The sequence below is a fragment of the Metarhizium brunneum genome, chromosome 1, assembly GCF_013426205.1.
Source record: "Metarhizium brunneum chromosome 1, complete sequence".
NCBI classification, from domain to species: domain Eukaryota; kingdom Fungi; phylum Ascomycota; class Sordariomycetes; order Hypocreales; family Clavicipitaceae; genus Metarhizium; species Metarhizium brunneum.
This window is the reverse complement of record NC_089422.1, coordinates 6,824,065-6,842,814: the sequence shown is the minus strand read 5'-3', so window position 1 is coordinate 6,842,814 and position 18,750 is coordinate 6,824,065. Positions and strand designations below refer to the sequence as shown.

Sequence of the window (18,750 nt, the reverse complement as noted above, 5' to 3'; positions counted from 1 at the left end):
ATGGCCGGTGAAGTTCCGTTGAAGTCCGGGACAATTGAGACCAGGCAACGCAGCCTGGCTTATTGCGACCAAACACCTTGGGTCACAAACGTCAGCGTAAAGGATAATATTATCGCGCAGTCAGAATACGACCAGCAGTGGCTCGCAACTGTACTCCACGCATGCCAATTAGACGTGGATGTGTCTGCGTTCCCCATGGGAGTGGCGACCATCGTGGGATCAGGAGGCGTTGCACTGAGCGGCGGTCAGAAGCAGCGCGTGGTAAGTAACGAATCCGTTGCTATACGAGTAGCAGGGTACACTAAGCCATGAGTACACGCAGGCCATGGCGAGAGCAGTATACTCGCGCAAAACGTTTGTAATTCTCGACGACGTCTTCAGCGGCCTGGACAACAAGACGTCACGCGCCGTCTTCCAAAGGCTGCTTGGAAGTGGCGGCCTGCTACGTAATGACGGCCAGACAGTAGTTCTTGCTACTAATAACGGTGAGAAAAACTATAGCTTAGGTTTCGCCATTTGTCTAACTCACCCACAGTCAGCTTCCTTGAGGCGGCAGATTACATCACCATGTTGGAGAAAGGTAAGATTGTCCGCAACCAGGTGCAGTATTCGGCCTTTGATCAACAGGACTGGGGTATCAACCAAGACGAGACCGAGTCGGATGACTCCTCATTTGAGGTTGACGGAAATGAATCCAGTCGTCATGCAAAACGACGAGAGGCGGACCGAGCCCAGGCTATGAGACACGCCGAGGCCGAGCTCAGCCGCCAAACAGGTGATATTGACTGTTACAAAATCTATCTCAAGTCGATGGGACTGCCGGTTGTCACTGCTACTTTGATCCTCGTCATTATCACCGTGGCTGCGGATAAGATGCCCCGTAAGTTCCGCCCCAGACTCGGTTGGAATTCGGCTGACTCTATTTCAGAAATATGGCTGCGCCTATGGACACAACACGGCACTACCTCTACCTCTGATAATCTAAGCTACATGGGAGGCTATGTCGCGTTTATTGTCCTAGCCATGATTGGCGGAGTGGTCAACATAGCTTTCTTCGCCATTATTGGCATTCCCAAGTCTGCGAAGCGCCTTCATGCCATGTTACTGGCCGCCGTGATTCAAGCCCCCTTTCACTTTTTCACCTGTACGGATAACGGGTTGACTCTCAACAGATTCAGCCAGGACATGAGTCTGCTTGATCAAGCCTTGCCCTTTGCATTTATTGCGACCGTTGCGGCCGTGGTTCAAGCCATTGCCGAGACGGCAATCATTGCTTCTGGATCATCGTACATTGGCGCAATCTTGCCCGTTTGCTTTGTAGCTGTGTACTTGATCCAACACTACTACCTCAAAACATCTCGCCAAGTTCGAATCTTGGACCTGGAGATGAAGTCGCCGTTATACACACATTTCACGGAGACTCTGGCCGGGCTCTCCACCATTCGCGCATTTGGATGGACTATGGCGGTAAAGGAAGAAAACCTTTGCAGATTGAACACGTCCCAAAGGCCTTACTATACCATGTTTTGCATCCAGCGGTGGCTCCAAGTCATCTTGGATTTATTTACTGCCGGTATGGCGCTCGTGCTTGTTACATTCGCCGTCATGTTTCCATGGACAACCTCGAACGGTGCCATCGGCTTGGCCATGGTAAACATAATCAGCTTTGAATTTACGCTTTCTATGGTTATTACCCAGTGGACGCAGCTGGAAACTTCACTTGGTGCCATTACCCGGCTAAAGTGGTTTATAAAGAACACGCCCAGTGAGAACAAGCTGCAAGAGAATCAGGAGCCGCCTCCCGGTTGGCCATCACGGGGTCTAATTGAACTTGATAATGTGACTGCTGCTTACAAGTGAGTATTTCTCTTCTCTTCTTCCTCGCTTCCCGTGTTAACAAGTGTCGCCCCAGAGACGGTGCCGATCCGGTTCTGCTCGGCGTCAGTCTTACTATTGCGCCAGGACAAAAAGTCGGAATCTGTGGCCGATCTGGAAGGTTTGTGATTCATGCCAAGACAGCATGTGTATACTGAAACTAAGCCTACCATCCTCTCCATGCAGCGGCAAGTCATCTCTTGTGGCCACGCTGGCCCGCCTTCTCGAATTGCAGCCCGGAAGCACGATTCGCATTGACGGCGTCAATCTTGCCACTGTACCGAGACAAACGATCCGCTCACGACTCATTTCGCTCCCGCAGGATGCGCTGCGCCTGGCAGGAACCGTCCGCCACAACCTCGACCCGGAGCAATCTATCCAAGCTGACGAAGCGCTCATAGAGGCCCTCACAAAGACGGCAATCTGGCCCTATATTGAAGCCAAGGGTGGTCTCGAGGCCAAGGTAGAAGACTTGATATTCTCAGCTGGACAACTGCAGCTATTCTGCCTTGCTAGAGTAGTCTTGCGACACGGCAGAGCTGCTAGCCGTGGTGCAGTTATTCTCCTTGATGAAGCAACAAGCAGCGTGGACCGTCGCACCGACGACCAGGTCCGCGATGCTATTAGTGCCAACCTGGATGGGCGCACCGTCATAGAGGTTGCGCATCGGCTTGACGTTATACGTCACTATGATGTTATTGTTGTCATGGCTGAGGGGAGAGTTGTCGAGACCGGTCCTCCTGATGAGCTCCTTGCACAGTCTGGGTCTGAATTCGCGGCGCTGTGGGCAAGTAGAGGTCTGTAAGATTTTATAGCGTTGTATAAATGAAGGGGAAGGTTTGATGGCATATTATGGGCTATATTAATATACAGCTTCACTTTGATGATGCCAAGTAGTTTACAAGCTTGTTGTAGTAGGAACAAAAAGTTTTAGAATGGCAGATTTCAAGTGTTTGCATATGAGTGTTTTAGGATAAGATACACGGGAAAGAATACCTATGTATACAATAATGCACAAGGACTCGCTATTTTACCTCCACCAAGCGAGTCATCTTGTGATGAAGCCAAGTATCACCGTCGGCTCCCCGTGCCCGCCCTGTCACGAATGCCATCGTCAAATCTGGACCTGGCATGTCACCTTGCAGAGAGATTGCGCCAACCTTCCCAAGATTGACTGTGGCGGCGACGTCCCCGGTGTGTATGGATCGACTTGCTATAATGACAGTTTCAAAACTCGACGGTGTAGCCAGCTTGTCTCCTACTCCCGGGGCGAATCGCGGCTTCGACAGGTGCAAGAGAGTCCATGCCGAGTCACCACGCCGGTTTTTGAGAATGGGGAAATCATGGCAAAGAACTAAGTTTATCGGAAGCCAAAGCGTCCAACCGTCATACGCTAGGAGTTTCATGATATCGCCGAATTAGACATTAAGCAAAAATAGAGCGTGAGCACTCGCCGGTTCTTTACAAGCGAGCAGGTTCAGGTAGCCAGGCCAAATATACCAGAGCTTTTAATCACTCATGACATGGCTGCCATTCGACCCCATGCACCAGAAGGTAAAGCTGCGGCAAGTACTTATTCGGAGCAAACCTGATAATCTGAGAGTGAAACGGCATTATACATCGTATACAGCATTTACCCAAGAACACAAGTCGAATGGCCCCCCTTCTCTCATGTCAAGATAAGATGGATGTCAAGCCCCGCAGGATCTTTATGCTTACGTGGTATTGCATTCAAAATGAGTTGCAAGAGGTTCAGATGCCCAGGCTCTAGACAAGGGGGCCCAGCCCAGCATGCTAGCTGCGAGTAGTTTCCACACATGTCCTATTTGACGGGCTCTAGGATGTAATAGACGGAATAGATAAAGCAATAAAATATAGGTTTACTGCTGCACAACATGGCATTATTACACCTTCCATCGCTGTCCGCTTCAGTACGTTTCCACTGGATAATATCTGCTGCTATATATCCCTGCCCCCAACCCTTGGCATTTTTCTCCGGTGACAGGTGGCTATTAAGTCGAGTATCCTATTATTATGCCAAAGGGGATATTTATAATTGTCTATAAACCGCATGCCATTGTGGAATCATGGCAGGTCTTGCGCGCCGTGAGTCAGTAGCATGTTCCCGTACGCGAAGGCGACAATCGTCAAAGTCATGATACATCAAAGTCGGAAGGTATATATAACACTAAGATTTGCTACCCTTGTTAAGATATCCAGACTCCAAGTGTCTTGCCGCATAGCATCTTGACCTATACCATCTTCGCCATGATGCTCGCACCTTGCGCTGTTACGGTCCCATCGTGTGCTCTTGTGCTCTTATACCCAAGCACTTGTGTCGCCGCTCCCGCCGGCCATGGCAAGGGAGTCAAGCTTCCGCCCAAGCCCAACACTGCTTCGGGCAGGCTTTTTCTCCGAGGGGCCCCCATCTCGCCGCCTCCTAGACCACCTCGTCCCGGGACAGCGGGAGCATCTCGTCCGGGCCTCGGCCATACCACGCCTGTCCCCGGCAAAGGTCGAACTCCGCGTCCGGGCAGCGGCCACACGAACCTGCTCCTGGTAGACGCCCTGTCCCGCCTCCTCCCGGCACACGTTATACTACGCCTCAGCCGGTGCCTGGAATCCGCCAGACGCGGTATGCATAGAGGCCATGTATACCCTTTCATCACAGCATTCACAAGTTCCAAGACGGTTCGCTGGTCAACCTAGGCAGAAACGACGGTTCACGCAAACTCCCAGCCATGCCCAGTTTTTACAATCTCCACATGTGCTCGTCTAAATCTCATCCTCCTCCTCGTCAAAGTCATCCTCCCTCCCCATCTCATACAATATCCTGCCGCCCTCGCCGGCGCCAATATCCGTCTGCGCATCAAAGTACGGCAGCACAATGCCCTCCCTGTCCCGCCTCTGCTTCTCCGTCAGCCCCAAGCTAAACGTGCTCTCCGGCTCCTCCGCGTCGTCGCGATCCGCCTCTGCCGGGCGAAACATGGCGTGGTCCGTCAACAGCGTGATTCTGCCCGTGCCCGACTTGCCCGCCGCCAGCAGGTGGCGCTGCAGGATGAACTTTTCCGTCACTGTCCGCCCGCTCTTGCGTCGCAGCTCCATGTCGACGACGACGCCTCTGTCCTGGTCTGGGGCCCTTGGCTTGAGGCCTATGATGACGCCTTCGCGGTCTTCCTTGAGGCCCCACTCGGGTTCCTGGACGGCGCGGTTGCGGGCTTTTTGCCTGTCGATTTCCTGGGGCAGGCTGGAGAGGCGGAGGATGGCGGTGGCGAGGTGGTTCAGGATGGTGAAGGGGTGCGGTTCGTACTCGTTGAATGATGGGGGCAGGAGGATGGGCACGTCGGTGTGGTACACGGACACTATTGATACTGCTGGTGTGAGGATGCTTGAGAGAAAGTGAGAGAGGGAGCTGGGGGCCGTGGAGGCGAGGCTGTTGAGTGAGTCGATGAGAATAATGGCCCCTGCGTTTGGTGTCAGTCCTGGACGATTTTGCCTCGACGTCCGACAATGTTGATGAGGAGTTGCCTACTTTGGGACGGCTTTTCTCTTGGCTGGGTCGGGTCGAAGACGGGATAATGCGCAGCCAGTTCCTTGGCTACGAGTCGCAAATCCCTGCCGGCGGCCTTGACCATGACGTCGACGGTCTGCGGCTTCTTGACCGTGGCGAAAGAGAGCAGTATGACTTTTGTTTTGGAAATCTGCATTCATTGTGTTGGTATTCTCTAGACGTCTATGAGGTGCACGCGGCGTACCTTTGCGCGGGTCATGAACTCGTCAAGTACGGGCTGCGCCGGCTGTTCAAGGCCATCGAGGACAAGAGTGAGAGGACTCGCCGAGTCGCGGAGGTTGAGCAGCTTCTGCAGCAGTAGCAGGCTATGCGAGCGACTGTGGACACTGTTTGGGGCCGCCATGTTTGCCGACAGACGCAGCGGCACACATGGACAAGGCCGTGTGAGATGTACCGTGAGAAGCAGAAGCGATCAAATGCGTCTTGGCGGTTGGATCAAGATCAAAATGCCCAAATGCCAAAATGTCTGGTGCCCCACTTGCCTCGCCCACGGGTCACGGCCCCCCACCACCATCAAATCCACCAAAAAGTCGTCGCCGGAGCAAGCATCACAGGATGGCGATGCGATGCGAGTCCTCGCCCATGCAGTGGTTCGAATCGCCATTATCCGCCTCGTCCTGGGGCTGGCAACCCGCCAATGTAGACTCCGTTTCGTCGCCCCTTTTCTGACCATCAACTCCCTCTCCTTGGCCATCCTGTACCCTTCTCTCCTCAGGCTTCGCCTTCTTCGAATCGTCAGGAGGCTCCACGGCCCAATCCTCGACAAACTTGTCCCTTAGCCACTCGTCAAACTCACCCGCCTTCCTCCTGTCGTGTGCACTCCACGCATCCTCCAACCAAACAGCATCGTGCCTCCCCATGGCCAGATTGTCGACATACGCCGCACAGTCATAGCGGAAGGAATCGTCATTCATCAGAGTCTCGAAATTCGGCCGGGCGTCATCAGTGTCCGCGTCCAACGTGTGCGCCATGTCCGGAAACAAGCAGAGCACGTCCCGTCTCTCCTGGATGCTCAGTGATGTCCACGCCAGTGGGTTCGCAAGCACGCTCTGCCGTGGCCAAAAGTTAGTCATTTCGGGCAAAATACTATGCACAGAGGGATTGATGGGGTGAGACATGCTCGAAGGTCCGCAGATGCCAGCGGCGACTTTGGGTCGCTGAGGATGTTGTCTGGGGTCCATTTTGACTTGCGTTTGGGCGCAGCCTTTTTCCGTCGAGCCATGGTGTGCGTGCCGAGAAGACGTGACGAGAAGAAGAGCGGTGGTTTGGAAGAGTGATGGGCGAGGCTGTGTTTCGTTTGCATTCCATGTGTTGATGTAGATTAATGCAGGGTAGGACCGTGTTGACGCGGGTGAATCAGTGACAAGTCAACCTCGTCCGAACCGACTACATCGAAGCAGACTCTGCACTTGGCAGGGACTAGCGCTGCATTGCATTCATTCCCACGTCTCTGAAAACCAGACCTCTGCCTGCTGCGAATACGGCACCAAGGCCGACCTTGAACACTCGCAATTCGCCTTGGTCATCCTCGGTCCTGCTCGGTCATACTTATCGCGAGCAGCCCCCACCATGTGGACTTGACGGCGACTTGACAGCCAGCATCAACACCACCTCCAAGCACAATCGATCCGATGGCGGCGGTTCATAAATACACCACACCCTTTGCGCCCAAAATGTCCAATCTGCACCACTACTCCATTTCCTAGTATACATCATTTCATTACACATCATCACAATGCCACTCAACCTAGGATACAACAGTGCCCACCCCTTCAGCAAGGTCCGCATCCACGACCGAGCATCCGTCCAAGAGCTCCTCCAAACCGTGCTCGACCCCCTGGAGCCATTCTTCTCACCTGCAAAAGCAAGAGTGAGATGCCCTGGCGGAACAGCCGTTCGCTTCGACCAAACGGCCTCGGAAGTTGAAGGAATATGTCGACCGCTCTGGGGCCTGGCAGCCCTGCTCGCGGGAGGCGGCGAATACCAAGGGACAGACTGGTGGATTCAGGGCATCAAGGCCGGTACAGATCCCGACAGTCATGAATTCTGGGGGTACCCAAGAGACAATGATCAACGAATGGTGGAAATGTGCCCTCTAGGTGAGTTTTTGTTCCGCTGCCTCACACGTAGCAAAGTCTTTACTGAGCAGTGTTAGGATTTGCCCTGGCGGTTATACCCGGCATCTGGGACAAGTTCACCACGCGAGAGCAAGGCAATATCGAGGCGTGGCTTGGCAACTCTATCAATGAGAAAATGTGTGTTGCGCCGCCCGTCTCCGGCCGCATCGGCTGACGGAAATAGCATGCCCGATACGAATTGGCTTTGGTTCCGCGTATTTGCAAACCTCGGCCTCAAGAAGTGTGGCGCGAAATTCTCCCAGGACAGACTCGCCCGGGATATCAGCCACCTCGAGACGTTTTACCGCGGCGGCGGCTGGTCCAATGATGGGCCTGAAGGGATTCATCGTGAGTAAATCACCACTTCTTAAGAAAAGAGAAGAAGAATATTACGGACCTGAAATGACACTCCATTGTGCTCCAGAGATGGATTATTACTCGTCCAGCTTCGCCATCCAGTTCCTGCAGCTCTTGTACGCACAACTAGCTGGAGACGAGGACCCGGATCGAGCAGCCGAGTTCAGACAACGAGCCCAATTGGCGGCTCTTGATCTCGTGCATTACTATGACGATCAAGGCAGGGCCATACCCTTTGGGCGGAGCGTGGGATATCGTTTCGCCATGGTCTCGTTCTGGGGCGCCCTGGCATATGCACATGTTGAACTCCCCGCGCCTTTGACGTGGGGGATGGTAAAGGGCATTGTCCTTCGCAACCTGCGCTGGTGGCAGACACAGACTGAAATGTGGACTTCAAGTGGCACTCTGTCACTGGGGTATTCATACCCCAACATGTATGTAAGTGAAGAAACCAAGGAGAGTGATTTGCGTCTGCAAAGGGTGTACAGCATGTACTTACGCAGCACAGTTAACCGAGAACTACAACAGCCCGGCGAGCCCGGTGAGTTCTCATCCATCCCGTCGGCGTCGTGCCCCGGGGTTTCGCGCCCCGTAAGCCTAACACGTACAGTACTGGGCGTGCTTGGCCTTCATTTGTCTGGCCGTGCCCGAAAGCCATCCGTTCTGGACGTCCGAGGAAGAGCTTGTTAGCCACACGATCCCTAGTGTTAAGGAGCTGCCACACCCCGGACATATCATGAGGTGAGCTAAAATGTGCCGCCAATCAAAGTTTCAATACTAGGCTTCTGACGTCTGTTTTCTTTCCCTTATTCTCCATAGCCGCCTGGGGGGCCACTGCATGCTTTTATCGTCGGGACAGGCATGTGGCTATCCCATGAAGGCTACGCACGCCAAGTATGGCGCATTTGCCTACAGTAGCGCATTTGGATTTTCGGTTCCCCCCGGGTTGTTCTCGCTGGAACAGTACGCCTTGGCATCACAGCTTGGTCTCTCCGATGATGGGGGTGAGTACTGGAAGACGAGGCGAGTCTCCGAGTACGCGGGCATTGAATACCGCGACGGCCAGCCAGTCCTCGTGTCGCGCTGGAAACCGTTCAGAGATGTCAGAATCACGACTACCCTAGTACCATCTACCCCAAAGACCCCAAACTGGCACCTGAGGGTGCACTACATACAGACGGGGCGGCAATTGATGACGGCCGATGGATCGTTCGCCATTTGCAACGTCAACTCGGTCAATGGCCGCTATTTGGAGTCGTATGACCAGGAACAGTGCGAGGGCACAATGCCTAAAATCATTGGCAACTATGACACGAATTCGCCTGCCGGCTGGGCTACCGGTAAAGACGGGTCGTTTGCCGTACACGCTACCAAGGGAGCGGTTGGTATCAAGGCTTTGGAACCGATGGGTAGCCGACGGGCCATGCTGGTCAATGCAGATCCTAATTCGAATCTCGTCGATAGTCGCACAACGATACCGACTCTGCAGGGCTCTATTGAAACGGGCCAGGCGGCATGGTACGTATCTGCCATATACGCCAAGCCTGGTCAAGATGGAGTGTCCAAGATGACATATCTCGACGGCTGGCAGACGGCACCAAATATTCCTCGGTGGTTGTCGGTCGAAATGAACAAGGACAAGGCGTAGAAAGGCCCAAGAGTTGGTGCGCATTATACTATTAATATCGAGAGACCTGAACACATGATAATTGGAGGTGTGACGAATACATGCACCTGTCACAGTCCACTCGGTGAACTTATCACGAGCCATTCGTTGGCCACAAACCTGCGCAGCGGAATACTGCATAGATAGTCTTCACACACATGTTTAGGTCCAGAGGTGGAGATGAGCAACGCCTCCCCCACAAACTTGAAGGAAACATCTTGTCCTCTCCACGCTCCCCAGGCTCCACGGGATTCAAACCCCGGCAATGGTGGCTGTGTCCCGACGGCTATTAGCCATCCAGCCCTCCCCGCTGGTGGCATCGTGGCGGGTGGTTGGTTGGTTGCGACTCGGCCGGTTAATGGTGCAGATACAGCCAAAGGGACAAAGTAACGCCAACCTTTTATTTGTGGATTGATATCTTCCGCCACTGAGCGTTCAACAATGCCGAAGCTTTGACATCTGTAGATGCAATGGCGCCCGTCCACGGTTGTGTTTAGGCTGCTGATACGGAGTACTCCGTAGTCCGTACATCGATCACCTCGAGTGATTGGCGGAACAGCAATATTTGTAGAGACCAAAGCTTCGATATGGTTTCTAATAAGGCGAATAGAGGAATTGTCAATTCCAAGTAATTTTTTCCCCTCCTCGCCAAAACACTTTAAAGTAGCATGGGACGAAAGATCACCATAACGCAGCATCGAGAATGAAAGTTGGTTTCCGTGCCCTGTCCGGTGGCATTTGGCTCCCAGCCATGACTTGTCCGTCCCAGCCTAGTCCAGAAGGTTGTTCTCTGATGAGTTGTCTTTGGTGTGGCAGCTGGGCTGGCGGCTTGCAAGCCCCAAAGATACAGGTACCAATCATGATTTATTCATCTCAATGTCTTTCACTAGTGTTGGCTGGCAGATGTTGAAGTGGTGTTGCCAGTCGTAATGGTGTTTTTAACCTCGACCCTTTCAGTGCAGTTCGAAATTTCGCGCAAATCCCTTTTAACCGCGATTTGTTAATAGGAACGAGGACATGCATGCCGTCAAGGTCCAATGCGACTTGCAGCAGTAAGCTGCCGAATGATCGCTAGTCTCCTGGGACGAACCACAATAGAAACTAGGTGGTAAGCAAGTGGCTTGCCCAGAATGCCACAAATGCCACATCGAGAACATTGTCCATGCTTCGCCAAATTGGACCCCAGACCACACTCTTTTGGACCGTTCCCCTCGGATGACTTTTACCAGGGTCGCTCCGTCATCCATTCCCCCGACTCGCGTGGCGCAACCCCCATCAACCATCATCTCTTCCTCCAATCAATTCCGCCCGTTGATCTTGTGAGCCTCAGCAACATACTTATATCAAGCATCTGATTGTCCTTTTTGCTGGCGTGGTGCTCTTTTCCAGCCTCACCACCACTCATTACATAGTCAAAGTACGCCGCGCGAACCGGGCCCATCCTGCGATTTGCAAGTTCCGAAGCCGTGCTTCCTGACGGGAGCATCGTTAGCATCCAGGTTTTGACGTCTGCTGTTGGCTGCTCCCCCATTGCCATTCAACCAACACCTCAGCAGCATCATAGGGGTTGTTCCTGCGGCAGTAGCAGTCCCGTCGAACATGGGTTTTGCAAAGATCCTACGCGGGATCGTGCGTAATGATGCGATGCGCACTGATCCCGACCAAATTTACAATGCCAAAGTCTTAGCTCTGGTCTGCTCTGCCTGCTTTGGTGGCATGCTCTTTGGTTGGGATACCGGTGCCATCGGCGGCGTTCTGACCATGGACGAGACACGCGAAAGGTTTGGATACCTGCATAGATCAAAAACCGACAAGTCCAACTTGGACCAAAATATCGTTTCAACGCTGCAGGCTGGTTGCTTTGCAGCTTGTCTTGTGACGTCCTGGTTCGCCGATAGATTTGGTCGTCGCTGGAGTCTCATTGGAGCTGGTGTCATCACCGTCATTGGAGTCGTCTTCCAGGCTGCATCTGCCATAGATGGCACCTTGGCAGTTATGTACGTCGGAAGGTTCATCGCAGGGCTCGGTGTTGGTGCTGCGTCGACCTTGACCCCGCTCTATGTATCGGAATGTGTTCCTCGAGCAATTCGTGGTGGGTTGACTGGTGTGTTGTCTCCGTTGCTCCGTTCGGTCTCAAGACTCTGTCGGTTAACCTGAAACTGGCAGCCTTTTACCAACTCTTCATCGTCCTCGGCATCATGATTGCCTTCTGGGTCAACTATGGCTGCCTGCTGCATGTGTCGGCACCAGCAGTCTTCATTGTCCCCTTGGCCCTGCAAGCCCTACCCGCATTGTAATCTTCCTTCCCCTCGTGAAACTATCACCAAGATATCACGCTGACTGCAAATAGTTTTCTGATTACCGGCATGCTTATTTCTCCAGAGAGGTTCGTCGATCCCAAGTTCTATCCATCTGCAAACCTGCTAACCTGTTTGAAGCCCTCGATGGACAGCTCGAAAAGACAAATGGGAAGAGACTTCCCAAATTTTGGTCCGACTGCGAGGGTACCGTTCTTCCCAGCATCTTCTTTAGGTTTGCTGATTGCTGACGGTCTGTAGACTTCCCGCCGACTCGGAATACGTCTCTGGGGAAATTCAAGAAATGGTAGATCAACTCGAGAATGAGCGCCGTGTGATGGGCGATTCCAGTTTTAAGAGTTTGATGAAAGAGATGTGGCTCGTCCCTGCCAACCGACGGCGCGCCGTGATCTCCATTGTCCTTATGATATGCCAGCAGCTCACCGGTGTGAATGCCATTGTACGTCGAAAGAACGCCTCCCTTGATCCATGGTTTTTTGCACTAGTGCATGATTCTAATTCTTGTCAGAATTATTACGCCCCTCAAATTTTCACGAACCTTGGAATGAATGGGACGGATTCGTCACTTTTTGCAACGGGGGTCTACGGCATCGTGAAGACTGTAGCCGTTTGTTTATTCCTACTCTTCATTGCGGACTCATTGGGCCGACGGAAGAGCTTGTTGTGGACCAGCCCAATGCTGGTCATCGTGCTGTTCATCATTGGTATCTATGGGCGCGTGCAGCCTCCTGTTACCGGAGAGCCCGTAAGTTGTGTACAGTCCCGTCCTGTCCATTGGCGAAACTAATGCCTCAAAGGTCACTGCGTTTGGATATGTTGCTATGGCGTGCATTTACCTCTGGGCAGCGTATGTAAATGACCATTCTGCTCCGGGCGCTGCGTAAACTGACCTCAGACACAGCATCTTTCAGTTTGGCTGGGGGCCGGCTTGCTGGATCCTGGTTAGCGAGATCCCTACTGCGAGATTACGTGCCGCGAACGTCGCCATTGGTGCTGGTACCCAATGGCTCTTCAACTTTATCATGGCTCGAAGTATGTGTCCTTTGAGTATTTCTAGATGAACGGATACTGACATATCCTAATAGCCGTCCTTACCATGCAAAACACCATGGGCTACAAGGGTTATGTAAGTGTAAACAAACACGGCGAGTTATGAGTGAACCACATTCAAGCTAATGCATATGCCGCAGGGTATGTTTTTCATGTTTGGTAGTTTTGATATTCTCATGGGGCTGTTTGTGTTCTTCTTCGTTCCCGAGACTAAAGGTCTCAGCCTGGAGAAAATGGATGAGCTCTTTGGCATGAATGAAACCGCGAAGAAGCTAGATGCAGAGCCGGAAACCGGACGACCTGTTAGCGTGCACGAAGATCGAGTCACAAAGACATAGGACCGAGTAACTGTGTGGGGGCGTTTTAGTTATTACCGAAATGGCGTATGTATAGTAAATCCAATTCTTTGATCTTTTCTCGCGCTTGGTGACTGAACTGGCTGGGTCTACCTGAGCAAGAGTATTATGAATAGATGGGTTGTTGCGTTACTGATTTGCTATCATGCAGCTGGAGTGCAACCAGGTTTTTGTCAAGTTGAAAGCTAAACGAGCCTTAGTAGAAGACGGTTGGCTGCTCTTCTAGGGGCATGACAACTTTCACCACACTCACACTGAAGCAGCGTTTTTGCTAGGCCCTTGTTCGGGGTTAAATGGTCTATCCAGTGTCTGCTGGTGGACCTACACGGTTAAGTTCAGCCAGATACTTGAACGAGGAATGTATACCGGCGCGCATGGGGCATATTCGGCAAATTTATTCGCAACTCAGAATATCGTATAATCATCGTCCTTACAACATCACGCTGTCGGTGAACCTGAGTCGCTGGGCGAAGTGGTTTTGTTATGTCCGCAATGACACCAAAATGACTTGTCTGGGCCAACTGTGAGCTGAGAGCGGTGAAAGGCGCTGGAGAAGGGCTATGGGAAGATGCATGTGAACTGATAGGCCTGATGGTGACCTATTCAGTCACAGCCAACGCAGCGACGGGCGAATCCAGTAGCCGTGATGCGGGATGGATCCACTGCTCCCCAACGACAACTCTGGCATCAATCTGACATCAAGCCCCTGGAAGAAAGGATATTGTGTTGGTAAATCGATTGGAGAAGCTGAGCAAATGTTGTCTTGCAAGCCTCCACTCTGGCAGTTTGCCCAAGAACCTTGAAATTTGGGTAGCAACGGCCGCAAGCGTCATAAAGAACGTCCCCTACCACGAACAAGCCCAGGAATTCCCGTGCTTGACTACCGAGAACATCGCAACCAGCCCATCGAGGGCGGGGGGCTGTTTCACTGGGGAGTTAGGCCCGAGTCAGGAGAATGGAACATTGAAGAGGCCTGCACACTAGCTAGACATGGGTCTAGCATCCGTCTAGAAGACTAGACGTGTCTGTAGCAGGGCTGACTGCCCATGGCAGCCCTAACGCGTGGGGTGACACTAGACAAATGTATGCATGAAGATACAGTACATTGTTTGCCGACCAGCCATGAGCCATGGTGCAAACCAACTGCATTTCTCGTCGTACAGCATTCAAACCTCTTGTCCCCTTTCTCGAACGGCAAGATCCGAACAGGCTTGTTTTGTCGTGTTTGGCAGTCGTCTTCCCGCTCAGTACTAGCTGTTCCCTTGCGGCAAAAGTGATTGCGACATTGGCTGGTCGGGAATTATCTGATGGCCCCACGACTCCCTAGATGGAGTCGGTGGGTATGAACTTTTGGGATCACATCCCTTTGAGACACCGACGTGCAAACCATCGTGGCGTCTCACCCTGGGCAGGTGTCACACAATCACACCCAAGGGGATATTGACTAAGCTTGTGTGGACGATGAAGGCACCAACAAGAGGGAAGACAGAGACAGAGGGATTGACTTTTTAACGAGAGGGGGACGTAAAAGCTAAAAGCATATCAGCAGGCATATGATTTGCTGGCAGTGTCAAGGAAGCCGGTCTATGGAAAGCCGAGGACTCGAGGAGACACGTACCGAGCCACTTGTTCCTGGGATAGCCACTGAGGGAAGCGGTCTGAAGTGGTCAAGTTCAACCAGGGCGCACGTCACTAAACGTATGCCAAGATGAGAGAAGGAGTCGAACAATTAGCTTGATTGTATGCTGTTAGACAAGGCTGGTGTGAAGTCGACATCTGCACGAGAGTCTGAGCACTGAAGAAGCCACAGTCCATTCGCGGTTCCGCGTCAGGCTAAGAAGACAGTCGGGCCGCCCGGTATTAGATCAGATTCAATACTAAAGAGTGGCCGGGGGGGTTGAGGTTCAATGGCAAAAGGACTCACGGCTCCAGATGTCCGGGATGCAGCTGGTTCACATGCGTGGGCTCATGTTTGAGGCTCGTAACATATCGACTGATCACGCCGAATTGTCCCACCAGCCATGCCGGCTTCATGTTCAATGTTGCCAGTTGCTAACTTGCCGGCCGGCAGCTGTCGCTCCTTCCCTGCCGCCTCGTCTTACTTATCTTGCCCATCACAGTCCCGGTCCGTATCTCCGTTGCGCCTTCCCCCAGACCAGTTTGCGGATGTACAAAGTACAACATGTATTGTATGCGCTTGGTCGACCTCGTGCCGGTTACCCAGACTTCTTTGGGCTCTGGCTCCCCTTGAAAGCGAAGATCTTTCGCTTCAATGTTGCTTTGCTTGGATTGCTTGGATTTTGCAACATGGCAGGAGGGTCAAAGTGTCAATAGCCAAATGTCCCAACGGTCTAAGTTAGTAGAGGAGGGGAAGGGACATCGATGTCGGCCCATGCCTGGGCCCTTCTGTTCCCTTCAAACCTGACTGGGAGCTCTTGCCTGGTTCCCCCAGGTACCAATCTCTGATCAGAGAGTCTGGTCAACTGGTCGTTTCCCTGTGTCCAGTCGCATTAATGCCTGCCACGCATTCAGAAAGAGGGCTCTGACTCCCATGTCTGGTCTCTCTCTCTTCACAGGAGCAAATGCTCCAAGCCTTCCTTGCCTCTCCTCCACGTCATTTCCTCCCGCTATTTATTACCGCCATGTACCCCGTCTGTCAGGCATGTTGCCCTTCTGCTCCCCTTTCATCTGATCCGGGGAATATATGCAGTGCAATGTTAACTCAATGCCGTCGTGATCGAGTCTTGCCATCCCGTCGAAACACACCTATGTGGATGCCCGACGTCCTCTTCCACTCGTCCCCGCGCCAACGAATCGCCGAATCGGGCCAGCATTCACGGCAAGATTGAAAACACGAGCAATGGCATCCAACAGCCACAGGCCAGGCGCTGCCTCCTATGGTCATGGTCAGTCCCGACGGCATGGAGCCAGCACACACACGACGGCAACAACACCGAGCACGTCCACTTCCGCATCCTCCCCAGTTGCAGGTCCCGGCTCCACACGACACCAGACTTACATACCACCACCCTTATTCCGTACGTTCTTTTTCCGCCTCAGTTCAAGCAACGCTGCGCTCCCGAAACCTAGTCGCTTATGCCCTCCACGCCTGATTCATTCATCTCTCGGTCTCGCCTTGGTTGCCGACTCATTGACCACAGCCTATCCCGAAGCGCTTGTGACTTGGCCTCAGCCACAGAACCACAAGATTGAAGCGCTAATCTGTACTCAGCGCCCCCTATTGATCAATGGCTGGACTGGCTGCTGGCCTTGATGTGCCCAACTGGCTTTGGCGCAAATTCCATACAAATCGCTTCGATGACATGCTAAGTGGCCAGGTCTCCCCGCAATGATGGCAGCGCGGCAGAGTTGCAACTCAATGCCATCTAACGGCTGGCAATCTTTGGCCTAATCCCACCTGCTTGAGCTGTTTCGTTATTTTTTTTCTTCTTTTTCAAGTCTTCCCTCTCTATCTTTACCTGGTTTGCATTACGAATTCAAGCTCACATCTTACACCTAACGTTTGACCGTCTCCCCGCGCGTCATTGCCCACCCGCAGACGAATTCTGCTGCGACGTGTGAGCCTGTGGATGGCTGTCGGGAGTCCATTAGCATCGACATGTTCGCTTGCACTCCCTGCATCTGATACCATGGCTGACGAGGAGAATCGACCTGCAGCTACGCACAACTCACCGCGCACATGGCTACTGACTGCGGCGTTGTCGCCATTGGCCGTTCGCCTCATCCGCCAATTGCTATCCCATGGCGACTATGTCGTCGCGTGTCTACCGCCACAAGAAATCGACCATGAGCAACGCAGTGCCGAGTTTCGGGAGCTCATAGCTGAATGCAAGAGCAGTCGCAAAGACCGCGAAGGGTGGAAGGACCGCATCCGAGGTATCCGCTGTGATGGGAATATGAGCTCGTGTATTTCGGCCGTCACCGACGCTGTCGCAGTGTTTGGACGAATAGACATTTTGCTTTGTTGCAGATCTGAAGGTGTGCAATGTGTGCAATCCAAATTTCTAATGCCAAAAAATTGCATACTCTAACCAGCCATCATTGCATAGCTGTCGTGGCCACGGTCGAGGAGCTTTCCACCAATCCACACACGCAAAGCCTGGCCAGACAACAGTTCGAAAGCAACTTTTTCTCGCAGGTGAACTTCATCAAGGCCACGCTGCCACAGCTGAGGAAACAACATACAGGCCACATTATTGCACTCACAAGCACCTGCGGCCACCTCGGGACGCCCGGCTTGTCCATGTTTTCAGCTGCAACATGGGGCTTCGAGGGATATTGTGACTCTCTAGCCTACGAGGTGGCACCATTCAACATCAAGGTGACAGTTGTGCAACCAAATATGGAGATTCAATCCCTTACTGGCCGCCTCACATTTGCGCCGCAGATTCCGGCCTATGTTGATGCGTACCCCGCGGCGCCAAACGTGCGAGATATGCTCAGTAATGTTCTGAATTCAGATCCCGACACCGCCGTGCCAGAGCCCCTGGAGGAGTCTGGGGCTACGCCATCCACGCCGGGTAGCACGTCGTTGGAACCAGAACCGGGTCGCGGCGGAATTTTTGACCGCTATCCAAGGCTTACACCTCAGGCGGCGGACGCGCTCGTCAACGAAACTGTTCATGCGCTCACAGCTATCGGTGGCCACGAAAACCCCCCCTCGAGACACATTGTTGGCTCAGAAGCCGCACTAGCTGTCAAGGAGAAACTCAAGACTGTCACGGAGGAAATGGAGGACTTTGTGGACTCCAGTTTGGCTGTTGATATTTTCGAAAGTGAACTTACAGAAGAAGCGAAGAAAGGCAAAAGGCCCAGGGACAAGAGCCCAGAAGCGGGAGGGTCCAACCAACCGAGTCAATGAGGTGGAAGGAAGAGAAGAACAAGAGGTGATGTACATAGAACGGGGTGGGTGCGTTGCGATTGGTACGCCATGGGGATGGCACCAGAGGGATTCATGATTGCACGATAGGCGATACGGATGGTGCTTGTTTGTATATACGACATTGATACCCTGAATTCGGTCGAATAGAATAATGCGGCGATGGACGAAGGTGACTTAGCATTAATAGGTTGGTACACGGGATGTACTTGTTTAGACTTGTCCTGTTTACAGTATTCTCGGAAGCGGAGCGGGCAAATCTGTAGGCATTTCTACCTGGTATGTTGCGGGTTGGAGGTGGATGTTTGGTTTGCTCGATTTCCGGTCTGATGCGTCAACTTGTACATGAATTGACTTGGACTGTCTGTAATCACCAGAACGGTTCCCGAATTGGTGCGCTTGACAATGCTTGCTGCAACACAGAGTTCACAGGGCCTTTTCGCTTGCAGTCCAGGTTCTATGTTGGTGCTAGGTGAGTGTAGCTGCCCAGGTACTTGGTACGAATAGCTGCCTGACCAGAACTGCGAATAATAAAGTACA

At 52.7% G+C, this 18,750-nt stretch overlaps 6 protein-coding genes across 6 annotated transcripts; 4 read left to right on the top strand and 2 right to left on the bottom strand.

Moving 5' to 3' along the window:
- On the top strand, nt 1-2,680 carry abcB_1 (ABC multidrug transporter B; the record flags this gene model as incomplete). The annotated part of the gene is made up of 6 exons (XM_014692980.1): nt 1-261; nt 323-485; nt 536-880; nt 929-1,856; nt 1,913-1,996; nt 2,062-2,680. 6 exons carry the CDS (start codon nt 1-3, stop codon nt 2,678-2,680), a joined length of 2,400 nt encoding a protein of 799 aa, XP_014548466.1.
- Nucleotides 2,681-4,650: 1,970 nt separating this feature from the next.
- iki1 (Elongator complex protein 5) lies at nt 4,651-5,789 on the bottom strand (the record flags this gene model as incomplete). Its single annotated transcript, XM_014692981.1, has 3 exons — nt 4,651-5,339; nt 5,408-5,576; nt 5,631-5,789. 3 exons carry the CDS (start codon nt 5,787-5,789, stop codon nt 4,651-4,653), a joined length of 1,017 nt encoding a protein of 338 aa, XP_014548467.1.
- A 205-nt stretch (nt 5,790-5,994) lies between these two features.
- Nucleotides 5,995-6,668, bottom strand: G6M90_00g020790 (uncharacterized protein; the record flags this gene model as incomplete). The annotated part of the gene is made up of 2 exons (XM_066129863.1): nt 5,995-6,495; nt 6,567-6,668. The coding sequence occupies 2 exons, from the start codon at nt 6,666-6,668 to the stop codon at nt 5,995-5,997; spliced, it is 603 nt and encodes a 200-aa protein (XP_065985629.1).
- A 513-nt stretch (nt 6,669-7,181) lies between these two features.
- G6M90_00g020780 (uncharacterized protein) lies at nt 7,182-9,568 on the top strand (the record flags this gene model as incomplete). The annotated part of the gene is made up of 7 exons (XM_014692983.1): nt 7,182-7,545; nt 7,602-7,701; nt 7,748-7,911; nt 7,988-8,358; nt 8,429-8,461; nt 8,531-8,661; nt 8,740-9,568. 7 exons carry the CDS (start codon nt 7,182-7,184, stop codon nt 9,566-9,568), a joined length of 1,992 nt encoding a protein of 663 aa, XP_014548469.1.
- Nucleotides 9,569-11,185: 1,617 nt separating this feature from the next.
- On the top strand, nt 11,186-13,292 carry G6M90_00g020770 (uncharacterized protein; the record flags this gene model as incomplete). Its single annotated transcript, XM_066129862.1, has 10 exons — nt 11,186-11,690; nt 11,753-11,879; nt 11,937-11,972; nt 12,025-12,090; nt 12,145-12,343; nt 12,413-12,649; nt 12,702-12,751; nt 12,806-12,936; nt 12,990-13,030; nt 13,095-13,292. The coding sequence occupies 10 exons, from the start codon at nt 11,186-11,188 to the stop codon at nt 13,290-13,292; spliced, it is 1,590 nt and encodes a 529-aa protein (XP_065985768.1).
- A 3,668-nt stretch (nt 13,293-16,960) lies between these two features.
- BOA17 (Oxidoreductase) lies at nt 16,961-18,192 on the top strand (the record flags this gene model as incomplete). The annotated part of the gene is made up of 2 exons (XM_014692985.1): nt 16,961-17,309; nt 17,381-18,192. The coding sequence occupies 2 exons, from the start codon at nt 16,961-16,963 to the stop codon at nt 18,190-18,192; spliced, it is 1,161 nt and encodes a 386-aa protein (XP_014548471.1).
- Nucleotides 18,193-18,750: the final 558 nt, after the last annotated feature.